General features: G+C 35.1%; 1 protein-coding gene across 6 annotated transcripts in view; it reads left to right on the forward strand.

Moving 5' to 3' along the window:
* LOC106876726 (casein kinase I) overlaps positions 1 to 22,998 on the forward strand; it is a 231,937-nt gene that overhangs the window by 146,811 nt on the left and 62,128 nt on the right. For all 6 annotated transcript variants that reach the window (XM_089347086.1, XM_089347088.1, XM_089347087.1 and 3 more), the window contains exon 5: positions 3,458 to 3,692. In XM_089347086.1, coding sequence (XP_089203212.1) covers positions 3,458 to 3,692 — 235 coding nt within the window. The remainder of the gene's footprint in view (positions 1 to 3,457; positions 3,693 to 22,998) is intronic.

The following is a 22,998-nucleotide window of genomic DNA, read 5'->3' on the forward strand; positions in this document are numbered from 1 at the left end:
GATCTTAGTGCAGCTTACATTTAAGACATATTGTCTTCACAAGCTGAGTAGGAAAATATGACTTCATTGTCTTAATTTGATGGCATATAGCTGGATAGTTCATTGAACTTATTCTAACTTTCAGGATGTGTAGGTGGGGATGCATTTTGATAAAATTTTTCAATTGTAGATGATCCATAACAAGTTAATAATAAAAAATAATTGGAATTAGAGCTGATCTATAAATGATAACTTGAAACAAATTGCTTTTCAATTTGGAAACCTGTTAAGTATATCAGAATTCTTTTATGAGAACAGCTGCTTTTATTTTATTGTTAAAGTGGCTTGCAGTTTTTGTTGATCTTGCATCATCCATTTCACAAGTAGCAAGCTTTTTATATGACTTGGTATATTTCAGTAGTAAATTTTAATCATTATGGACTTTATTTTTCTGTTTAAAAAAATTTCAGTTGTAAAAAAAGTATAAATCTCTCTCTCTCTCTCTCTCTCTCTCTCTCTCTCTCTCTCTCTCTCTCTCTCTCTCTCTCTCTCTCTCCTCTCCCTATCTCTCTCCATAAACCCACCCACCCACACACACATCCGGCTATCTGCCTGCTTGTCTCTATGTCTAGCTCTTTATTGTCTAATCACTAATTCTTCTTTTTAAATTCATAGTTTTATAAAGAAATATGTTTCAAGAAAATATTGAAGAAAATGACAAAATTTTGCCAAATATAATGATTTTTAGCAAACATTATTGCTAATAATTCCAAAAAATTTTAAGTGAAGAACTGCCAATCTTTTATAGACTTTTACCTCTTGTTAACTGCATTAATTGAGTTAAAAGTATACATTGACAGAAATGGAATGCTTGCCTTGATATTCAGTCTAGATTTAGTAATCACATAAGTGCATTGGAAATAAGGTAATATGACATTATTGATCACTGGCTCCTTACCATTTGAAAGCCATCAACAGGTTGTTATACATGGGCTGTAAAGTCAAGCTAGGAAAGGCATGAATTAATCAATAACTGCTCTAGCTCAGCTGATCACTTATTGTTAGAACTGATTTTTTTTTTCTTTTTGTAATCTGCCACAAGCATTTACTTGATCTGGTATCTATTTCCTTTCTTTTTGCATTTTCTGTTCTTAAAGCCAAATTTTAAACTTGAAATGCCATTTTCCTTAGAATAATTTGTATTTCATATGTGAGTTCATTTTATTTTTTCTGACTGCTTCTTCAAAAGATTAATGAAGCATTTCACCACCACTTCATCCTCTCCTATGTTGGATTTTACAGTAATAAATCTCTCTGTCCCCCCCCCCCCCTCCTCTCTCCTATATCTATTTTAATGGCTTTTGCAATTTTGTTGTTGGATTTGATAACCTCTGCTACTATCCTTCTGCTAAATAAATAATCACTTACTTTTTCTTACTTTCACCCTCATAAACACATGGACATATACATACATACTGTTATTTTAAAAGGCTTTCCTAATGATTTGAAATGTTTTCTGTTTTAACTGCTGCATAAATTAGATCTTGATGATGTTGGTTGCTAATAGAAAATTCACATCTATTTCCTAAAAGATGTGATTATCAAAACGGTTTAGTTTCAAGTGATATGAAATAGTTTTATTTTTATCAGATACTGAGGAGTGTTTTTAAAGAGTCTATTTTAAAAAAATAGTCTTTAATAAATAAAAAAAAGTGTGTTAGCATGTGTATATGTAAGTATGTGTGTTTATGTATGTGGAAGAGATAGCACTATCAAAAGTGGATTAGCATTATCAGTTTTTCCATGTTAGCATGAGCTGGCTGGACTAGATTTCTGTCTATTCAGTGTGTATTGTTAATAATTTCCCCCTAATTCTGAGATTCTTGATATCATATTTTTTGTGATGGCATGGACTGCTACTTAAGTTTTACACAGACAAACTCTCTAATCTCCTCCGTAATGTTTTTAAAGAAAATATTTTCAGCTTTCCAGCTCAAAATAGTTCCAAACAATTGGATATTTACAAAGAATCCCTATGCAGATCATAAATTGCACCAAGTTAATTATCTCTGATGACATTCATATCATGAGGTCCTTCAAAAAATGTACATAAGAAAGTTGTGTTAATTGTATACAGCGGTCTAAGCAGGATATTAAAATACAGTGTTAATGTAACTTGTATATCTTGGAATGTGTATGCCCTCCTTTATCTAGTATCACAGCTTTTGCCTGATTAGATATGAATTAGATAAGTGCTAGAGTTGATTAGTTTGACAAAACCCTTCAAGGTATTGCCCCAGCATGGCTGCAGTTCAATAACTGACACAAGTAAAAGATAAAACACATCTTGATCCATGTTTATTCACCTCCTTGGCCACTGCTTCTTTCAATTCTGTAATTAATGTAATTTTCAGCAATCTTGCTTGCAACTTGCTTTCAAGATGTTCATATATATATATTCCATTGGATTAAGATCCCATTTCAGAGATTCAGTTCTGTGAGTTCATTCCCAAACTTGTGACACCTTGCTCAAACTGCTTGGGGCTCAATCTTCTTAGAAAAGTGGTCTTCTTTAAGATATACAGAAGGGTATATATTTTGCAAAGTGGTCTTCCTATCAATTTTTACAGAATTTTGGATCATTTAAATCATTTACAACTAAAATGAACTCTAATCTACCTATCATCTGAAGTGCTCCTACTATACTATAACTCCAAGTCCTTGATATTTTGCTATTCCTTGTGAACAGTCTGGCTCCTATATTTGAGTTTTCTTGCTCTATACATATATTCATTAGAATTAGGCCAGTTGAACCCTTTGGTTTCATTAACTTTTAAAATCTTTGGCTATAAAATGAGGAAAAAAAAAAATGAGTGCTTAACTCATCTTTTTATTCGTCTTAACTAACATACATTTTTGCTTTGTTAGGTCTAGTGATCCTAATCCTATCTCAGTAATTCTTAACCTATATATCTTCTGTCCATACACTTGGAATCACAGAGATGTCGCACAAATCTTTTATTGATTTTTTTTTTTTTTCATTAATGCTTAAATGTTTGTGGAAATCATTTCAAGTAATATTCTTTTAAATCTAATATCGAGAAATGTGTCTTCTGCCAGACATGATACTAATCTTCGATATATTTCAGTATTTTTGAGAAATTCATTGTGCTTATTTAAATAACATTACACTTAATTTAATGCCTTCATCAAGTATTGGTTATTTTTCTAACACTTCTTTTCAGTGATAACTTTCTAAAAGTTATCTTCAGAAATTACTTGCCATTTTCTTGGAAACTAATCTTTGACTGAATCTTGCCATCTTTTTATTTTTGTACACATTTGTATCAATAAGAAAGAAAAAAGTGAAAAGGAGAAAAGAAAGAAATTCTGCACAATATCCCTTTTTTTTAAAGATGATTTTAATTGTATATTTTATTTTAATTTTAATAAATTATTGTAACTCTTTGTCTTTCAGATTAATCGTGTAGAATATGTTCATTCCAAACATCTAATATACAGAGATGTTAAGCCAGAGAATTTTCTAATTGGAAGACAGTCAACAAAGAAGCAAAATATCATACATATTATAGACTTTGGTCTAGCAAAGGAATACGTTGATGCTGAAACACATAAACACATACCCTATCGAGACCATAAAAGTTTAACAGGAACAGCTCGCTATATGAGCATAAATACACATTTGGGAAAAGGTAAGGAAAACATTGCCAATGTGGGCAGGCAATATTATCAAACTATTCTACATATTAACATATTACATTCCTTTCAAAACATTTCTGTTTTGACCACTTGAAAAACATTTCATCATGTATTAAATTTGTCTCTAGTTTTTGGCCATACATGCCTATGAACATATTTGTGTTTATTCCTGAATAAGCAGCCCTATGTTATGTAGGTAGTAGGTTAAACAATGATGTGCAATTTACAGATCTATTTTTCCAGATAGATCAAGATGATGCTTTTACCTATTTGTGAAGCACAGTGCTATGTGGCTATAGAATGGTGTATCATATTGACTGTAGTATGTATGGAAGTCTATATAGAAGCCTCTTTATTGGAGTTGTGTTTTTTTTTTTTTTTTTCTGTTGATTGTGAATGAGCTGGGAATAATAATGAAAATTTGGGTTTTTCTCTGTTGTATTTTGTTTTGATTGAAGTGCTGTCAGTGTGTGTTTGTTTTTGATGGCTCCTAGTTTTTAGCAGTTTCTACATTGTCATCAACTTTTCCTAAAGCATGATATTTGCCCGTGCCATCTTTTCATCATTCAATCATCATTCTAGTCATGACTTTCTTGCCCCACCAATGTATAAAGGACTATGATACATTATCCATGACTCATTTTTCTAAGAATTTTATCATTTTCCTTGGATACTGTAGTTTGTTTCTTGGAAAACATTGTTTTGTAAATGGGTCTCCTGGTCACCATCTCAATTTACTTTTCAGCAAGTGAACCATATGTTGATTTGAAGAAGCTTGTGAAACCTTTTAGAATTAGAAGCCAAATCTTATTCAAAGCACGCACCATCAGTATTATCAGGCAGACTCATATACATCTATTTGTTGACATGTTTGACAGTAACTATTGGCAAATGAGTCAAAGAAAATGTTTCAGACCAGATTTTTTTTTTTTTTAAGGCTAAATTTTGGGGTTCATCTATTCTATGCACATTACTTTTGAGAAATTGATGTGCAAAGTGCAGGCCAAAGTACTTTGTCAGTAGCAGAACATCTTATGAACTCTGAAATGAATTAGGGAAGAAGGAGTGAATTACAGTAATAATACCAATAATTAACTCATGTAGACATCAAAACTCATATATGTCTCTGTAACTGTGATGACTGTTTATTTTGGTTATTGTTTTATTTGCATTCCTTTAAACATGATCAATAATTTTTTCTTTGAACTTACATTTCTCAAAAAAAACTTTTATATCTGCATTGGATATTTATTTTCTAAGTAATTTAATGTAGCTTAAATTTATGAATATTAAAATGAAAATTATAATTATGGTGAATTCATAAGCTTTATTTCTGCATTACAAAACTGAAGTTAGTTTGTCTGGCATGTTAAAATTGAGTATTTTGTCTATATTTCCAATGCATGATAAGCTATAGACATCTTTCTTATTGGGGGAAATACTCCTATATTATCATCTAGATGAGTTGGTATCTTTATACAATCTTAGTTTTCTGCCAAAGTGTCTCATGAACTTTGTTCATTTTTAGCTTTTTAATTGCTCCTTGAGTTACATATTTTCCATCTTGATGATTCTCAAGCACCCACTCAGTGACTTTCTTCTTCATTTATAGTCACTTACAAGGCTGACATGTCAACAGACTTTGTTTCCAAATATTATGATCTCTGAAATAAATTAGGAAAGCAGGAGTGAATTACAATAATAATTCCAATACAATAATTATCTCATGTAGACATCAAAACTCCTGCCTCTGTAACTATGATGACTACTCAAGACCAAGAGATACAAAGTCTGGCCAGAAGTTTGAGGGAAGCTAACTTCCAGGTCAAAGTTCTTGCCATAGAAGTTGGAGCCAGAGGTTTTGTGGATGAATTTGCTTACAATCTAATGAAACAAATCTCAGTCTCTGGGGAGAATAGGAGCAAAACTCTAAAGGCAATATCATAGACAGTGGAGAGGTGCTTCAACAGGATCTGGTCAAAGAGGAACTGAAATGACTTCCATACCTTTTGAAGGCAATATTTTTGTCTTTTAATACCAAGGGAAGTAACTCTGAGTGAGTCCTTGTGGTAGCATTGACTTTTTATCTCTACCATGATAACCAACGTTATTTTATTTTATTTTACAATAAGTTTGAAAGCTGAGTCAATGGAGAGGAGTCCCAACTTGATGAAATCTCCAAGCGATTTAAATGCACAAGTCTCTGATACCCACGTGGTTAAAAGGTGTCAGATGAAAAGCACCCAAGAGTCGTGACCTTGATGCAGCCCAGTTCTTTTTGAGTGTAAGAAGTTAAAGGCTGAAACATTTGCCTATGGTGGGTTTCTTCTCTGAAGACCTGCTCTTGAGCTCTCTTGGGAGTTTTTTATCACATTGTATGAAGTTTATTTTATGTCTTTCCCTAACTATCTCACAAGTTTCTCTTGGAGCACCAAATTTTCTCCACTCTCACAAATTTCTCTGGAGCATCAAATTCTTTTACTGCTTCAGTTATCTCCTCGCTATCTTCAATAATTTCTAATTGAAATGTAGATTTGTGCTGCATCCGAGAAGTAAGGTGGAGAGGAAGTTCTGCTAGGTTCCTCACAGGCAAAGAACATAGGTGTAAGATTTTCTGGGTGGAGAACACTGATGGGGTTGGGGACATGGGTATGCTCCTTGTGGAGAAATGGGTTGATAAGATAATTGAGGTAGTCAGAATCTGTGATAGAATACTTAAGTTTAGACTTGTGCTGCAACATGGATTAGCAACCAATATTTCAGCTTATGCCCCTCAGCCAGGGCTACCTGATGAACAGAAAGATCAATTTTATGACACCCACTTGCAGACTACCTCATCGATGAATGACAAGAACCTTCTCTTTGTGACTGGCGACTTGAACTGGCATGTTGGACAACTTCCAGGGAGCTTCCATGGTGCACATGGTGGCTATGGATTTGGTTTCCACAATGAGGAGGGAATCAGGCTGCTGGAGTTCTGTGATGCAAATGTTCTTATGATCTGTAACACTAACTTCAGGAAACCTGCCAGTCACCTGTTCACCTACCAGTCTGGTGGGCACACTAGTCAGATTGACTACATTCTTGTCAGGGAACGGGAAAGCTGGCTACTTATAAATGTCAAAGCTTTGCCAGGTGAAGAATGCACCCCACAACATAGATTAGTAGTTAGTGACTTCAGGATCCAGGCTAAATGGTTGCCCAGAAGACAACCAGCATGGGAAAGAAGGGTCTGGCAGATTAAGGGTCCTCTGGATGGACAGAGATTTAGAGACATATTGAAGCTTTTGATGAAAAAGAGGAGGATATAGCATCACATAATGTGGAGGACAACTGGAGGTCCTTATGAGACAACTTGTTAGGGTCTACTAACCAGATCTGTGGCTGATACAAAGTCCCCTCTCAACTTAAGGTAACGTGGTGGTGGAACAATGTAGTTGACAAGGCCATTAGGCAAAAGAAACAGGCGTGGTGGTAGCAGGGAACAGTATCAGATCACCAGAAGGGAAGCTAGAAGACAGGTTTAGTTAGCCAGAGAGGAAGCAGATAAGAAGAAACTTGCCAATGTTCTGCATTGTGAAGACCAGACACTTGAAATGTTCTATATTGCAAGACAGTATGTGAGAGAGAATCATGATGTTATAGGAGAGAAATGTGTCTGCATGGATGATGGCTCACTTGCATTCAATGGTGCTGCAAAAAGAGAGACTTGGAGACACTACTATGAAAGGTTACTAAATGAAGCGAATGAATAGGAGAAAAAGAGTTGCCAAATATCGACCCAACAGAGGACCCAGCTATTCAAACTGATAGTACCTTGGTAGATAATGCAGTTAAGGGTATGAAGACAGGGAAAGCCCTCAGCCCATCAGGAATCACTGCAGAGATGCTTAAAATATCTGGCAGTGTAGGCTGTAGTCACCTGTATAGTCAACCAAGTGATACATGAAGGAGTCATAGCCAATGACTGGTGTAGCAGCACCATAGTCAACTGCTACAAAGGCAAAGGTGACACATTAGATAGGAATTATTACAGAGGTATCAAATTGTTGGATCAGGTGATGAAAGTCACGGAGAGGGCCATAGCCCAACTAATTAGAGAGAGAGTCAGTTTAGATGAGATGCAGTTTGGATTTGTGCCAGGGAGAAGCACCACTGATGCTATATTTCTGGTAAAACAGCTGCAGGAGAAATTCCTAGCCAAAGACAAACCTCTGTACTTGGCTTTGATATGGTCCCCTGATCCCTTATCTGGTGGTCAATGCAGAAACTAGGGAGAGATGAGTTGTTGGTGAGAGCTGTAGAAGCCATGTACAGGGATGCTGTCAGTAAGGTGAGGGTTGGCAATGAGTATAGTAAATAATTCCAGGTAGAAGTAGTGGTTCACCAAGGATCATTCCTCAGCCCCTCTCTTATTCATCATAGTCCTCCTGGCAATAACAGGAATTCAAGACAGGCTGCCCCTGGGTTCTCCTCTATGCTGATGACCTTGCTCTAATAGCTGAGTCACTACCAGAACTAAAAGATTTTTAGGTGTGGAAGCAAGGTCTAGAATCAAAGGGCCTTAGAGTCAGTCTAGCAAAAACTAAAGTCTCCGTAAGTAGGAAGGCAGGCAAATCACAAATCCCTTCAGGTAGATGGCCCTGCTCGATCTGTAGAAAAGGCAAAGGTAGAAACTTCATAAGATGTACCCAGTGTAAGTTATGGGCACATAAGATGTACAGCAATATTAAAGGAAGGTTAATTGGGAAGATAGTTTTTGTGTGGCAGATATGCAAGGGCAATAAACACCAAAGATGTATAGAAAACAGATTCCATCACATGCCAGGGGAAAAAAAAACTAGAAGCAGTTGATGGTTTCCATTACCTAGGTGACCAAGTCAGTAGCTGGGGTGGATGTTCTGAGAGCGTTGCCACTAGAATAAGAATAGCCTGGGCAAATTTCAGAGAGTTCCTACCTCTGCTGGTAACAAAGGGCTTCTCGCTTAGAGTGAAAGGTAGACTGTATGATGCATGTGTGTGAACAGCCATGCTACATGGCAGTGAAACATGGGCTGTGACTGCTGAGGAAATGCATAGGCTTCAAAGAAATGAAGCTAGTATGCTCCACTTATTGTGTAATGTTAGTGTGTATACATGACAGAGTGTAAGCGCCTGAAAGAAAAGTTGGATGTAAGCATTAGATGTGGTGTGCAAGAGAGATGACTGCACTGGTATGGTCATGTGTTGTGTACGGATGAGGACAGCTGCGTGAAGAAGTGTCACACCCTAACAGTGGAGGGAACCTGTGGAAGAGGAAGACCTTGGATGAGGTGGTGAAGCACAACCTTCGAACATTGGGTCTCACAGAGGCAATAACAAGTTACCGATACCTTTGGAGATAGGTGTGCTTGAGAAGACCCAGCAAGCCAAATGAGATCGTAGCTGTGGCTGATGCCAGTGTCACATAACCAGCCCGTTAAAAAGTACCCTTCAATTGTCAAGCAATATGCTGTGCTTGAGAAAACCTGTTGAGTCAAGTGAAACCGTTGTCATGGCTGATACCAGTGCTGCCTGACTGGCACCCATGCTGGTGGCAAGTAAAAAGCACCCACTACACTCTTGGAGTGGTTGGTGTTAGGAAGGGCATCTAGCTGTAGAAACATTGCCAGATCAGATTCGAGTGTGGTGCAGCCACCTGGCTTGCTATCCTCATTCAGACCATCCAACTCATGCCAGCATGGAAAGCAGATGTTAAACGATGATGATGGTGGTGGTGGTGGTGGTGGTGGTGGTGGTGAATATGGCTGTATACTTGTTTTGATTAGGAAATTTCTCACAAAATGACAAAGAATTTTAAAGCCCAAACTTTTTACAGCTGTACTCCACAAATACTATATGGGAAGAAACCTATCAGTTTTCTTACCAAATGAGGTTTTGACCTGACTCTGACAAAACTTTTATATAGTCACCTTGATAGCTATGGCTGATAAAATAATGAACAGTAATACTGATGGTTGTGACGTCGCCATAATGAGAAGTTTTGCCTTGTAGGTAGTTGCTCTGATATCAGAGATCAATCTGTAATAAGTGTACTGTGCTGGTTGTGCAGTGTATGGAAGAATCCTTTGTATTTTAGGGTTTACGATTCATTCTCCACATTTCATGATTGGAAAGTGGCTTTGAAAGAAATTAGGCTATGGACAGTGTTATGAATAACACTTAAGATAGCATTGCAATGGCTGAGTGGCAGCTAGATTTTGTTGAGGATATAACAGCCACAGATGTTCTAGTGAGGTTGTAAATAGTTCACAAAAAATAAACAAGCTTATCTGACATTTGCTAAGTAGGCATATGTTTTAGTTGGTACTTGATCTAACTTCCTTTCTTTGGACAGATCTGACTACCTTAGATGAGTGTTAACTCACCTTATCCTTACTCAGTGTGTTCTTTATGGTACTCTTACCTTTTTGTTATTTTCTAATCCAAATACATTTAGAGATTAAATTAGTGGTGAATGTCCATTAGTTTTGTAAAACAAGCATAAATTTCTTGTTTATTAGTATATTGAGTTACTTAAATTTTACTCAAGTTTACTCTGGATTTGTTTTGTCTGTATTTTCCTATGCTAGCATGGGTTGGAAGAATACATACTATTGTAGTATTTTTTTAGCTGGATATCTTTCCTGTCACTAACTTTTGTTTTTAAAGAGAGGACCTTTTATTTTACATACCTTCAAATTACCAGGTATATCAAACATCACTGTTTTTTAGCTCTTGCAAAAGAAGGAATGTAAGCATTTGCACATATGCACATAGATGTGCACACACACACATGTACATGGTGAGCTTTCCTTCACAAAGAATTGGTTGACCTGAGGGGAGAGTAAAAGACACTTGCCCAGAATGCTGTGCAGTGGGATGTAGTAACCAATTCTATATTCACAGAGCTATGCTCACACCTATAGCTATGCTTGACTATAGATAAATTCAAATTCAGTTATATGGAAAAACATTTAGGTGTTCTGTTTTTTACTTTTATCATATGAAAGCCACAACAGTAACTATTCCCTACCTCTTACCTTCTCAAATTTTATACACCATTTTGTGGATTTGCTTGTCAGAAATATATTCCATTGTTTCTTTGGCTTTACAGTATGATTCAAATATCATTTGTACAATGTTGAGGTGGGGTTCTTATTTTGAATAATGGGTCACAGTTTTCCCCCTAGCATACTGGTTTATTGTTGGTATATGAAAATACTGACAGTTGAAAGAATGGCATTTAGGCCATTATCCTTTAAAAAAGAAGTGCAATTAACTGAAGGGCTTGTCTTTGCTCCAGTAATTTGTAGCCATAAGTATCCTTCCAATGTTCATCATTATATATATATATTTTTTAAAATGCCTGAACTTTATCCAGGTGTGTCATCAGCATCATCATTATTGTTTTAACATCCACTTTACAATGCTTGCATGGGTTAAATGAAATTTACTGAGGCAAATTTTCTGCAGCTGGATGCACTTTGTGTCACCAACCCTAACCTGTTTTCAAGTAAAGTAATATTCTCTCCCCGATCTTTAGAACACAATCAGTACAATGACTGGACATGATTTCTCAAAAGACTGCAAAACAAATGACACCATTTGCATGATGGTGATATTTGTATACAACCAGCATACTCAAGTCATAGAGACTCACATATGCACATCAGGCTTCTTACAGTTTCTGTCTACCAGATCCACTCACAATGCTTTGGTTAGCCAGGTAAGAGACACTTATCACACAGTTGACCTAATATCACATGGTTGGGAAGTGGTTAATAATAACCATGTTCATATGCTGTTTTTTTTTTCTCTTGGTTCATATTTTGTGTAATAATTAAATTTCCAGTGTAAACATCTGTAAAACTTTCATCATCATCACCACCACCATCATTATCATTTAGCATCTGTTTTCCATACTGGCATGGTTTACATGATTTGACAGGATCAGATGAGCTGCAGAACTGCATTGAGCTCCAATGTTAGTTTTGGCATGATTCCTACGACCAAATGCCCTTCCTAATGCCAACCACTTTACAGCATATACTGGGTGCTTTTTTTTTTATGGTGCCAGCATTAATGAGGTTATCTAGTAACTAAGAAAACAAAAAAAAAAAAATTCATCTGAGTGTGTGTGTATTTAAGAGAGGTGGAGGTGGCTCTATGCCAAGTTTTGAAAGGCTAAAGTATGATAGAGATAAGCACAGGTGTCTTGCTACTGCATTATATAAGAGTGGACCCAAGGTACCAGGTGAGTATAACAGAGAGAATACAGACAATGGTAGGGGAGGGGTAATTTCATAAAAATGTGAGTGGAGAGTGACAGATGGTTACAATGGTAAACAAAATGAAATATTTGTAGATTACAATTTAACAGACTAATTGGGTCCTATTTCTACTGAAAGAAATGTGGAGAAAAACTTCTTTTTAGAATTTTCTGCTTCATTCTTTATCTAGAATTGCTTCTTCATCACTATTAGTATTAGTGTCTGAGTCAATAAACAAGCACTGCTGCCAGAAAGGAATATATTGGATTTGTTGTCAACCATATTATTACTTCTTCCCCATTCCCACTTGCTGCAGCTGCTTCTTGCTTTAACCCTTTAGCACTCGTATTACTCTGCCAAATGTAATGCTTATTTATTCACATTGTTTTGAATTAATCATGCATTATCTCATAGCTTTGAGATTTCAATGATGTGATTATATATTTTTAGAATGACATTGTATGGTAGATGTAAGAGCCAGGTTTTGACAGTTTGAATATAAAAGAGGTAGAATATTTAGGCCAGATATGACTGGTTTGAATACTAAAGGGTTAAAAATCCTTCAGATTTATTTTCTACTTTATCCATTTAACCCTTTCATTACCAGATTTTCAATGAAATACACTGCCTTGTTTCAATTCATTTTGAAAATAATGGAGAATTTAGTAAAATAATATTTTCATTATTATGATGATGTTTGGTGCATAAATTAAAACAAAATTTTGATGCAAGTTTTTTTTTAATTTAGATCAAATTAACCCTTTTGATACCATATTTCTGTTGATATACACTACCTCTGGTGGAAGTAGGTGTGGGTCAAGCTGGTAAAATATATATGATCACCAGTTGAACTCTTATTAATGAAGTTTCTGGTGTTTCTAGGTGCTGTTTTATTGTTTTCAATGATGTTATATTGGATCTACTGTGAAATTTTAAAATATATTTTGTTTTAAATGATCTATAAAAATATTCAAATGCTGGGTTAAATGGATTTAAATACTGATTTCAACAGAAACATAGTTTTGAATTATTTATTGAATTAAAAAATAATTAAGATTGGTTAATAATTCAGACAAATGTGGTAATGTGGTAAGAAGTTTGCTTCTTAACAGTATGGTTTCACCTTGAGTAGGTGTCTTCTACTATAGCCCAGGACCAACCAAAGCCTTGTTGATGGAAAATGAAAAAAGCCTGTCATCTGTCTATGTGTGTGTGTGCGTGTGTGTGCTCCAGGAAGGGCATCCAACTGTTAAAAAATATGTACCTCAATAAATTCCACCTGACTCTTGCAAGCATGGAAAAATTGATGCTGAAATGATGATGATTAAAAAATCGACAATAAAACTTGAGACAAACTAAAAATATTTAAGAAAAAATCTTATATATTAGTTATAAATTCAAAGTTGTTTTTCTGTAGATAACCTATAGCATTTTTGATTGTTCAGTAGAGTTGTCACAATTTACTTTTCTTTTCCTCTTGCTCTGGTATATTTATTGCCTTTGAATTTTTAAATAGAAATCATAAAATGCTATACTGATTACAAGTTGTTTTAGGTGTCTCAACTAGACATCCACCCTGTCTCCTCCTGCCCCAAATTAAAAAAACAACTATCTCGTACTTACGTTGCATTTAACTCTTAATCAAACTCAAATAAATAGATAATTCCAATGTATCAGAAATATATATTTTCTTAAATGTTTTTTATGTAGTAAATTCATTGCAGCATTTTAACCACATAACTGTGCCTGCACATAGTTGTGTGGTTAACAAGTTTGCTTTGCAACCATGTGGTTTTGAGTTCAGTGCCATTGTGTGGCACCTTGATCAAGTGTCTTTGACTACAGTCCAGGCTGACCAAAGCCTTATGATTGGATTTGACAGATAGAAACAGAAAGGAGCCTCTCATATATATATATATAATGTGTGTGTGTCGGTGTGAGTGTATGTATGTCTTCTTGTTTTGTCATTCTGTGGTAGTTTTAAATGAGTGACACTGTCTTATAAGTGATATCATTCATGTCCAGTCATGGGGAAATATTACTTTGCTTGGAAATAAGTGTGAGTTAGCAATAGGCAGGGCATTCAGCTGTAGAAATCTGCCTCAAAGTCCTACTGATTCATGCAAGCATGGAAAAGTGGATGATAAAATGAAGAAGATATGATTATAATTTTCTGTAATTTCATTGGTGTCTTTGCAATAAAAGAAATAGTGAAGTGTCAAATTAGCTTCTTTTGCTTATACTGCTTATTCCAATTTGGAATAATGGACGGCCAATTATACATGCCTGTTAAAGCTTATATCAAGTTGTTAATTATTTCAGACGGTTATTATGACTTCAGTTTTTAAAAGGAAAACATAACTGAATGTGTATTTTGAAGGATTGAGGGCTTAATAAATAAAATTTACCAGAGATATGAATGACAAATGAATTTCACTCACACTCAAATAATAGTTTTCACACATGAGCATTTTGAAACTTCGCATTGTTGTTCTTAATTTATTTAATCATTTCAAGAAGATATTCATCATCACCATTATCATTGCATGTGCATTTTCCATGCCTGTATGGGTTGGATGGCTTGACAGGATCGAGCAAGCCAGAGGACTATGTGAAGCTTCAATGTCTGCTTTGGTATGGATTCTACTGCTAGATACCTTATCTAATGCCAGCTACTTTACCAACTACTATCTTGAGTTTTTTTTTTTTTTGTGACACCAGCTCTAATGAGGTCACCAGTTTACTAGACAAAGGAAAAAAATGTGTGGGGGTTATAGTAGAGGAGAAGGTGGTTTTATGCTAGGTATTGGAGGTGGTAGTGGAGGTTAAAAAGAGAAGGTGATAGATAGTAGGACAGGAAAAGGAGACAGCTGCAGTATAATAAACCTGTAGATAGATTAGATGATAAGGAGATTTGTTCTCCTTATTCATAGATAGCAGAAAAATTAGAAAACTGTAACCTCAGCCTTGTTTGGGATTTATGTGTTTTCACATTTTCTGATATATCAACTGTTATGACATCCGTTAACTTCAGGTTCAGATTACTTCTTTAATGTTGACTAATTGTTGTTGTTAGGAAGTGCAACTTAACTCTGATCATGACCTAATTTTTGTACTGGAAAAGTTAAATACTTAAATGTGAACCAGAAACTCAATATAATTAGTATAGACAACTTGTATTTCCTGCTACATAAAACAACATTTTCCTCTTAAATATATCCTTTAAAAAGAAAAGTGATACTGTTAGGTATATGCTGATTGGTAGGTTGGGGTAGATCTAGAAGATTGAGAAAGAGAGGGAGAGACAGAAATGATCCATAAGAAAAATAATTTGCTTCTTTTCTTTTTTTTTTCATTTAATTTATCTGTATTGTGTTGGGTTAGTTGGTGATGGACTTTGTCTTCCACTTCTGTTTTTATCCCCTGAAGCCTGTATGCAATAAAAGTTATGCCTAGAAAAAAATTAACATTTTTCAAGAACACAACAGATCCAAACTTGTGGTTTTCAGTAATGGCTTGTGCCAATAAATAGTAAATATATAGATGATGTTTCAGAAAAACTTCTCATTTTATACAACCTTTTATGTGATACTAGTGATGTTAGGCAGGTGACACTGGTGTCTTCATGGAGTTGATGTTTTACCGTCTCCACACCACCAGTTACCATCATGGTTTAAACTGGTTCACATTCTGTGTTTGTTGTTGAAATGTGTTTTCAACCTGTAAAATGTGGGAGGTTTATTTATTTATTTATTTTTTTTGCCACACCCTGTATTACTTTACAACTATTGTATACGGGGGGGGGGGGATATGACATATTTATAGCCTCTGTAAATTACAGCTTGTCATAATGACATTGCTAAGTTGCTTGAAATATTAGAAAGTTAAATCTTGAACTGTTTTTCCATTTTAGTTCTTGTTCATTTCTGTCTACATTCAAACAAATTTTGGTTGAGATTGTTTTGAAAATTTAGATATCAGCTTTTATGTTTACTTTTCCAAGCTGAAATGGGTTGGACAGGTCATCATGAATTTAGTTAGTTCTTATGTCAAGTCACTTCCCTGAGATAGATCAGTGACCAGGATTTGTTTGCACGTTACATTTTTGGTGTGGCTTCTATGGCTGTTGTGTAAAGGGTACATATTATTATGATGATAATGTTAACACTGAAGAGATTGCTTGTCCTCAGGAAGGCAAAATAGTCTTCTCTACCCTATATTGTTTCTGTTCATTCATTCACTAGAGGGTTGTATTGTCCCTTGTAAGACTGAAGGGAGTCCTGTCTTCTTCATCATTCCATTTTTCTTATGCAGCTAAGGGAGGAGGAAAGCAAGCTAGAGTAAGAAATAACATTAGAGAGACTATTGAGAAGGGGAGACAAAAGTAAGAGTGCAATGCAGCTATATAAAGGTTGTTGGTAAAGTGATTGTATAGAAGAAATATGATCAGGAGGAAAATAGAAGAAAGGGTAATGGAAGAGAGAGAGAAAGTCAAAAGATAGATATATGATTATTGCTAGTAAGAGATTAAATAGAAATAGCATACGTGTTGAGAGAGGGATAGGAGGGAGTTGGAGTAATATGAGTAGGAGTACTGGAGGTCAGACAATAGGGGAGAAAGAGAGAATGACAGATGTCAATAGGTGAGTGATAGAGGCAGGAGTAATGTTAGATAATAGGAGATAGTATGAAAATAGGTCATGAAAAAAATGGGATTTGGTTAACAGTAAAGGGGTGTGATGGTAAGAGTTTAGGATTGAATAAGGACATACCTAATGTGATAATGTTCCATGTTATACAGGTTGCAAGAGTGTCGAGAGGAAGTGAGTTGTTACAAATAGGAGTAAAAGTCATGAATAGTGAGAAGGCTGGAGAAGTGGTTGATAGTAGATGTGTGTGTGGTAGGGTGAAGTAATAAGAATGAGGGATGGATGTGAGGATCAGAGGAGAGAAAGTGATAAGTGTTAGTGCAGAAATGGTGGAAAGCAGCAGAATAATGTTTGGCATGTGTGCACATGGTGTGTAAGATATTTGAGGAAAGATTCATGTTTATAAAAAAAAACATATATAATACCAGATAATAACTTTATTTATCAAAAAATGCTATGAGGATAAAAATAAACCTTCTTTTCTATAATGTTATTCAATAAAGCCACCTTCAGCTTCAACAACTGCTTCTATATGAGATCTAAATCATCTACATACTCGAATCAAGTGGTCCTGGTTCATTTTGGACATTACTCTGACTATGACAGCTTTCAAAGAATCTTTGGTGTTATGGGTGTGTTCATTGACCTCTCTCTGTCGACAATGTTCCACATGTAATAGTCCAATGGATTGAGATCTGGGGAATTAGGAGACCAAATGTTAAGGGTTATGTGACCATGAAAATTTTCAGCCATCCATTCCTGTGTTAATAGAGCCATGTATGATAGTGCAGAGTCTTACTGAAACACACATGGCCTTCCATTGCATACACTGTCTATCCAGGGACTTAACAATTATTTCCAGGGCCTCAATGTAGGCTGCAGAGTTAACTGTAAGGCTTTGTGGAGAGAAGTAAGGAGGCATCACATGTCCTTCATTGCTGGTAACCCCTAAAATCATGACAATTGTAGGAAATTTTGTATGCATAACACTTGGAACTTCAGAAGGGTCTGCACATAACCATCTGTCATTTCTTCTGTTAACTTTTTGATCTTGGTCGAAGTTTTTCTTGTTTGTGAAAAACCAAGTCAAATCTTCTGCTGGATTTTTCAGTTTGTTTAAGAGCCTTTTAGATCTGATGTAGTGATTTTCTTTTGCCTTTTCTGACAAATTGACCTTTCCTCATCATGTAAGACTTATATCTCATGTCTTTGTGGACATTCCTTCTGAAACATGGCAATTGACCTCATGGACTTTCTGGTATTGTAATCAATGGTCTGTTGAACTTGCTGGATAATTCCAGGTGTTCTGATGATTTCAGAGCATTTAGAATGCTTTTTATGCTTTGATACTGGTGATACATTTCTATCTTCAGTCTCTAGCCCCTTACAAACTTTGTAGACGAAAGATCTGGCAACTTTTAAAAATCGAGATATTTCTAAATTGCTATGTTCAGCCTTTATAACCACAATAACAGCATGTCTCTTCATTTCTTGAGTAAGCTGAGGATCTGTCATTATTATTTTCTGAAACAAAGATTATACAGAGTTAGCAAAAAATGCAGCAATGACCCAAAAAAGATATGTCTTCAAATACCTTATGCACCCTGTACATATCTAAATTGATGTACCTGACAGAACAATATAGAGAAAGCAAATGAGACAGACAGGGAACTCAGGATCATATTTGTGTGTGTGTGTGTGTTTATGTGTATGTGTGTATTCTTTTCATTGCATGTGTGTCCATAAAGAGGCTGTGAAAGCAAGCATGAGAACAGAACATGAAGATGCAAGACCATATTATCCAGTGTATCTTTTAATAATGACAGGATGTGACATGAGGAGCAAAGCTGTAAATATCTAGTCTGTATATCAGGCAGTGTTTTTTTATCTTGTTAAATTGATTCTAAAACATCTTAAATTATTCCTAAAACCTTCAATTTCTGTTAGACTGCTTCAATTTCTACATCTGAAGTGATTATACCTCACAGAAAATCTATTCCTCCTTCAGCAACACCCTTAGAACAGGTGAAATCAGTTCTACAGATCAGGTTACTTAATAATTTCCACTTAATGTACTTTGACATTTGAGAATTAACTATTTTGGCTGTCAATGTAATTAATATAACATCAGAAATGTGACATGACCTTTGAAACATTTCATCGTTGGATTCATACTTTGCCAACTTGGCCAGCTGTGGGCCTCAATTTTTCATTTTGATCAACGAACTTTAATTCTAATTTTTGTTGAGAGTTGGAAAACATGTTTTGTTTTAATCATTATCCTTGTAGAGCAGCACAATGAGCTTAAATGCTTTCCTTGAGCCACACACACATACACATGCACGCACACACGCTCTCGCATGTGACTAGCTTTCTTTTAAATATCATTTTCTTGAAAGAACCTTGTATGTATTATCAATAACCTATACTGTTCGCTCTCTCTTTCTCTCAACTTTCTCCCCACTCTTCTCTCTCTCTTACAAAATGCATTTGATTTGTCAAAATTCAATATTATATTGAGTGTTATGGCATTTTGGCAGACTTGGCAGTGACTAAAGCTATTTGTAGATACTGTGATATGCTGCTATGGATGACTAGAAATTCTAGTCAGTTCTGCTTGCAATTTCAATAGCTAGATCAAGAAATAACTGAATAAAATATTGAGTGCTTAAGCAAATGAAGCTAAGTCAGTCAAAATGTAGAGCAGTGAGAATCCTGACTTATCTTATTGTTAACACTTCTCTTATTATCTTAATCTACTATGGAAATTTTATGTGAGGAGTGCATGTGTCTCAACATGCTGTGAGTGTAACCCAAAATAGAATTGTTGGAGTGATGCACATTGAATTTGGTTCTAATTAATTGAGATCTGTTGAATTTTTTTAAGGAATTTCAGAGTATTGCCGGTTTGCTATTTAACACATGGTTTCTATTGAAGCCTGTTTAGAAATTAATGTTGTATAATCATCATTACCATTGTCATCAATGCATTTTTCATTGCCACCTCTATTTTGATGTTCGATTTTTTTTCATGTTATGATTAGGTACAGGCATGGCTGTGTAGTAAGAAGTTTGCTTCCTTATCATATGGTTTTAGGTTCAGTCCCACTGTTTGGCACCTTAGGCAAGTGTATTCTACTATAACCTCAGACAGAGCAAGGCCTTGTGAGTGGATTTGGTAGAATGAAACTTAGCCTACCATATATGAGTATGTGTATTTGTGCTTCCTTGACATTATATGATAGTTGTAAATAAGTGTCACTGTCATGAAAGCATCACATGATCTTCTGTGAAAATATATCCAGCCATGGGGGAAATATTACATTACTGGAAACTGAAGTTTGGTGACAGGATGGGCATCTGACCATAGAAAATCAGCCTCATCAAATTCCATCTGACCTATGTAAGCATGAAAAGGTGTCATTAAAATTACAATGATGATGATAAATTAGTATTTATCCAGTTGATAATACCATGCCTCCCCTTTCACCTCTCCGTACATTGGCTGAAACACATAATCATTAGATATGAGCCCCATCACTTCTTATGTACACCTTGATTTATCTACATTTAACTCACTGCACCTTCTCACCCAATATATATCATATATAATTCTTGCACATATAACATCAATTACCTTTGCTTTGCATGTAGAAATCAACCAATATATCTGATGACACCTCTGCTGCTTCCTTATTGCAGAAGCATTTAATTTTAGTTATGTATCCAACAGATCCAACTCAATTTCTTCTTCTGTTGCTGCTGCTATTATGAATTCAGTTGCAATAGATATCACTTTTTGGTTTATCTCTAAATATTTATAAAACTATCAGTTTATCACTGTGATAAATATAAATGAGTAGCTTGTGTATGTAAAAGTCACATTCACTAGTTTGTTTATTGATGAATAAGAACTACTCCAGAAGAGAGATGACTGTTCAGTTCTACTTCAACTTTGCCTGCAGTACAAATAGCATGCACCTAATCCAAGTTTGGAACACTAATTGAAATGACACTTTGATGGATGATTTTAATTCAAATTTCTTAAAAACCAAAAGATTGTATTATAGAATCAGAAGCAGTCTAGGTAGTTTGGTATCAAATGCCAAGGTTCATCCAATAATATGTAGCAGGATGTGTAGGGGTGTTCATATATGGCTTACAGTTGTCTTACATATGGAGTATGTGGTGAAGGCATTAGTGAGGTTCTGTCATTTGCATGGAGAGTGTGCATGATGTTTCAATTTTGTTCTCATTTCTGGTGGTGCTTAAGTGTAGTTCAAATGGTGTAATTGGAGTGAATAGTGTTCAATCAGTAGTACTTTTTGGAGTGGCTAGCCCAATGGATATATGACAAGGGATGATGTATGAGTCAATACTGGTAATAAATTGGTGTATTTTAGTGATCTGAATGGTGGGTGGCTGTTGGATGCTATATATGTTTGGTACATGCAATGACGGTGATGGTGTGTGTTAGTAGGGTGGTGTGTTTATGTAGTGTCATGATTGGGAGTGAATGTTGCATGTCATGGTGTGTAATGTAATTTTTGTAGGATTGTAAGATTTTGGAATGCTTATGAGATAGGATAGGAGAATAAGAGTGTAAGGTATGGATGAGGCAGAAGGGTTCAGCCAAGTTGAATTTGGAGTTTTTTGCAACAGGTTGAAGACTTTCAGCTTGTGGTATTTTGTGTGTGGGCAAGAAGATAATGTTTTTTCTCTTTTATTATGTTCACTGCTAATATCACTATATTTAACTTCTCTGTGGTGCAAAGACTGTATCTGCTACCTTGTGTATTGTACTAATTAGCTTTGTTTATAATGTTCCAGTTATTAAGTATGTTACTTACTCTGAAGTCCTGTAAGCTCCATACAAATTTAATGGTGTTGAATTGTACTTTATTGCTGAATGAAGTTGTGTGCTGTACAAATCTATTTTTGAACATATTTCCTGTTAAACTAGTATAAATTTTTAGTGTTTCATCAACATTGAAAATGGGTCTGTATATCAGACCCTTCTAGAGATATGTATTATTTAGAGGATCTACAGTTATGTATCATTTGTGGCAGCATTCTTATTTTTTGCTATGGCCAAATATTTGTGACCTGTATTAAGTATGTAACTATAACTAACTTCTACTTATTTCTATTTAATATTTTGTGGTATCTGTGTGTTGGTGGGAAGTGGTTGTCAGTTACAATGAAAAATGGCTTAGCTGCATTGGTTGTTATACTCTGAGGGATTGAACCACAAGATTTTCCTATGTTTGCATCTCCTAGATCTAGGGTAGGTTCAATGTTGGTAACTTGTTTTCTCTTTAAAGCCTGCAATACATGTGCCTGTGTATGCCAACTCCATTAATTCAGTAAGAGACAGGCAGAAAGAACTAAAGCAGACCTGGGGTGGGGGTGGGGGGCATGTCATTGATAAGGTTGCAAATGATGACAAAAAAAAACTTTAACAAACTTGCTGATTGATTGATCAAATGATTAATCAAGCAATTAGTCAATTAGTTAAATGTTAATGAATTGACTAATGATGATAAAAGAAGTGAAATAGAACCAGTGTGTATGATTATTATTGGCATATTTCCCTTCCCAAGATACAACAAAATTTTGTTAAGTTATATTCTGAATATCAATTTAGTTACAAAGAAGGTAGTTATTTTACTAAACACCTTCAAATTCTAAATTATTTTTGAAATTAATTGAAGCTTATAGACTGTGTTTTTCAGTAGAGGTATTGTCTCAAAAGGCTAAGTCACAGAGGTGTCACTGAGCATTGAATATCTAAATCAAAGTTGACTTCTGTTAGAAGTTGGATTTGTTAATTTTACAGTGTGGCCAGTTCTTACCAGTTATGTTGGCGATTTGTGAGTTAAGTATCATGTCCATGAACTCAGAGTAATTGATGTGAACCACTAACTTGTACAAATAGCTATGTACTTAATGTAATTTGTTACAATTGAAAACTGCATTTAACTAATTAACTCAAATTTGAAATGACTTTCATTAAATAGCTTTTATGTTTTTTGGGGGGTTTTTTTCGGTAATAAATTAATTTGATTATCAAACAAAATGTAAGTTGGTAATTTAGTAATCAGTTTGTAAACTAAAAGTTACCATAAAATTTGATTTGCTTGTTACTGTTTGAAAGGAAAAATGCTGAATTTAATCTTTTTATATTGATGAGTAGAATATAAAAGGCAGGCAAAGGCTTTTTTTTTTAAATCTGAGTTGTTTCTTTTTCATTGTTTTAATGGTCATAATTTTCTTTGATTATCATCACCAGTTCATGTATCCAAAATGAATTCTAGCATCAGTTGGTTAGCTCACTGTCCAAGTCTTGTCTTATTGGG

The sequence above is a fragment of the Octopus bimaculoides genome, chromosome 2 (assembly GCF_046866305.1).
Source record: "Octopus bimaculoides isolate indiv1 chromosome 2, ASM4686630v1, whole genome shotgun sequence".
NCBI lineage: Eukaryota > Metazoa > Mollusca > Cephalopoda > Octopoda > Octopodidae > Octopus > Octopus bimaculoides.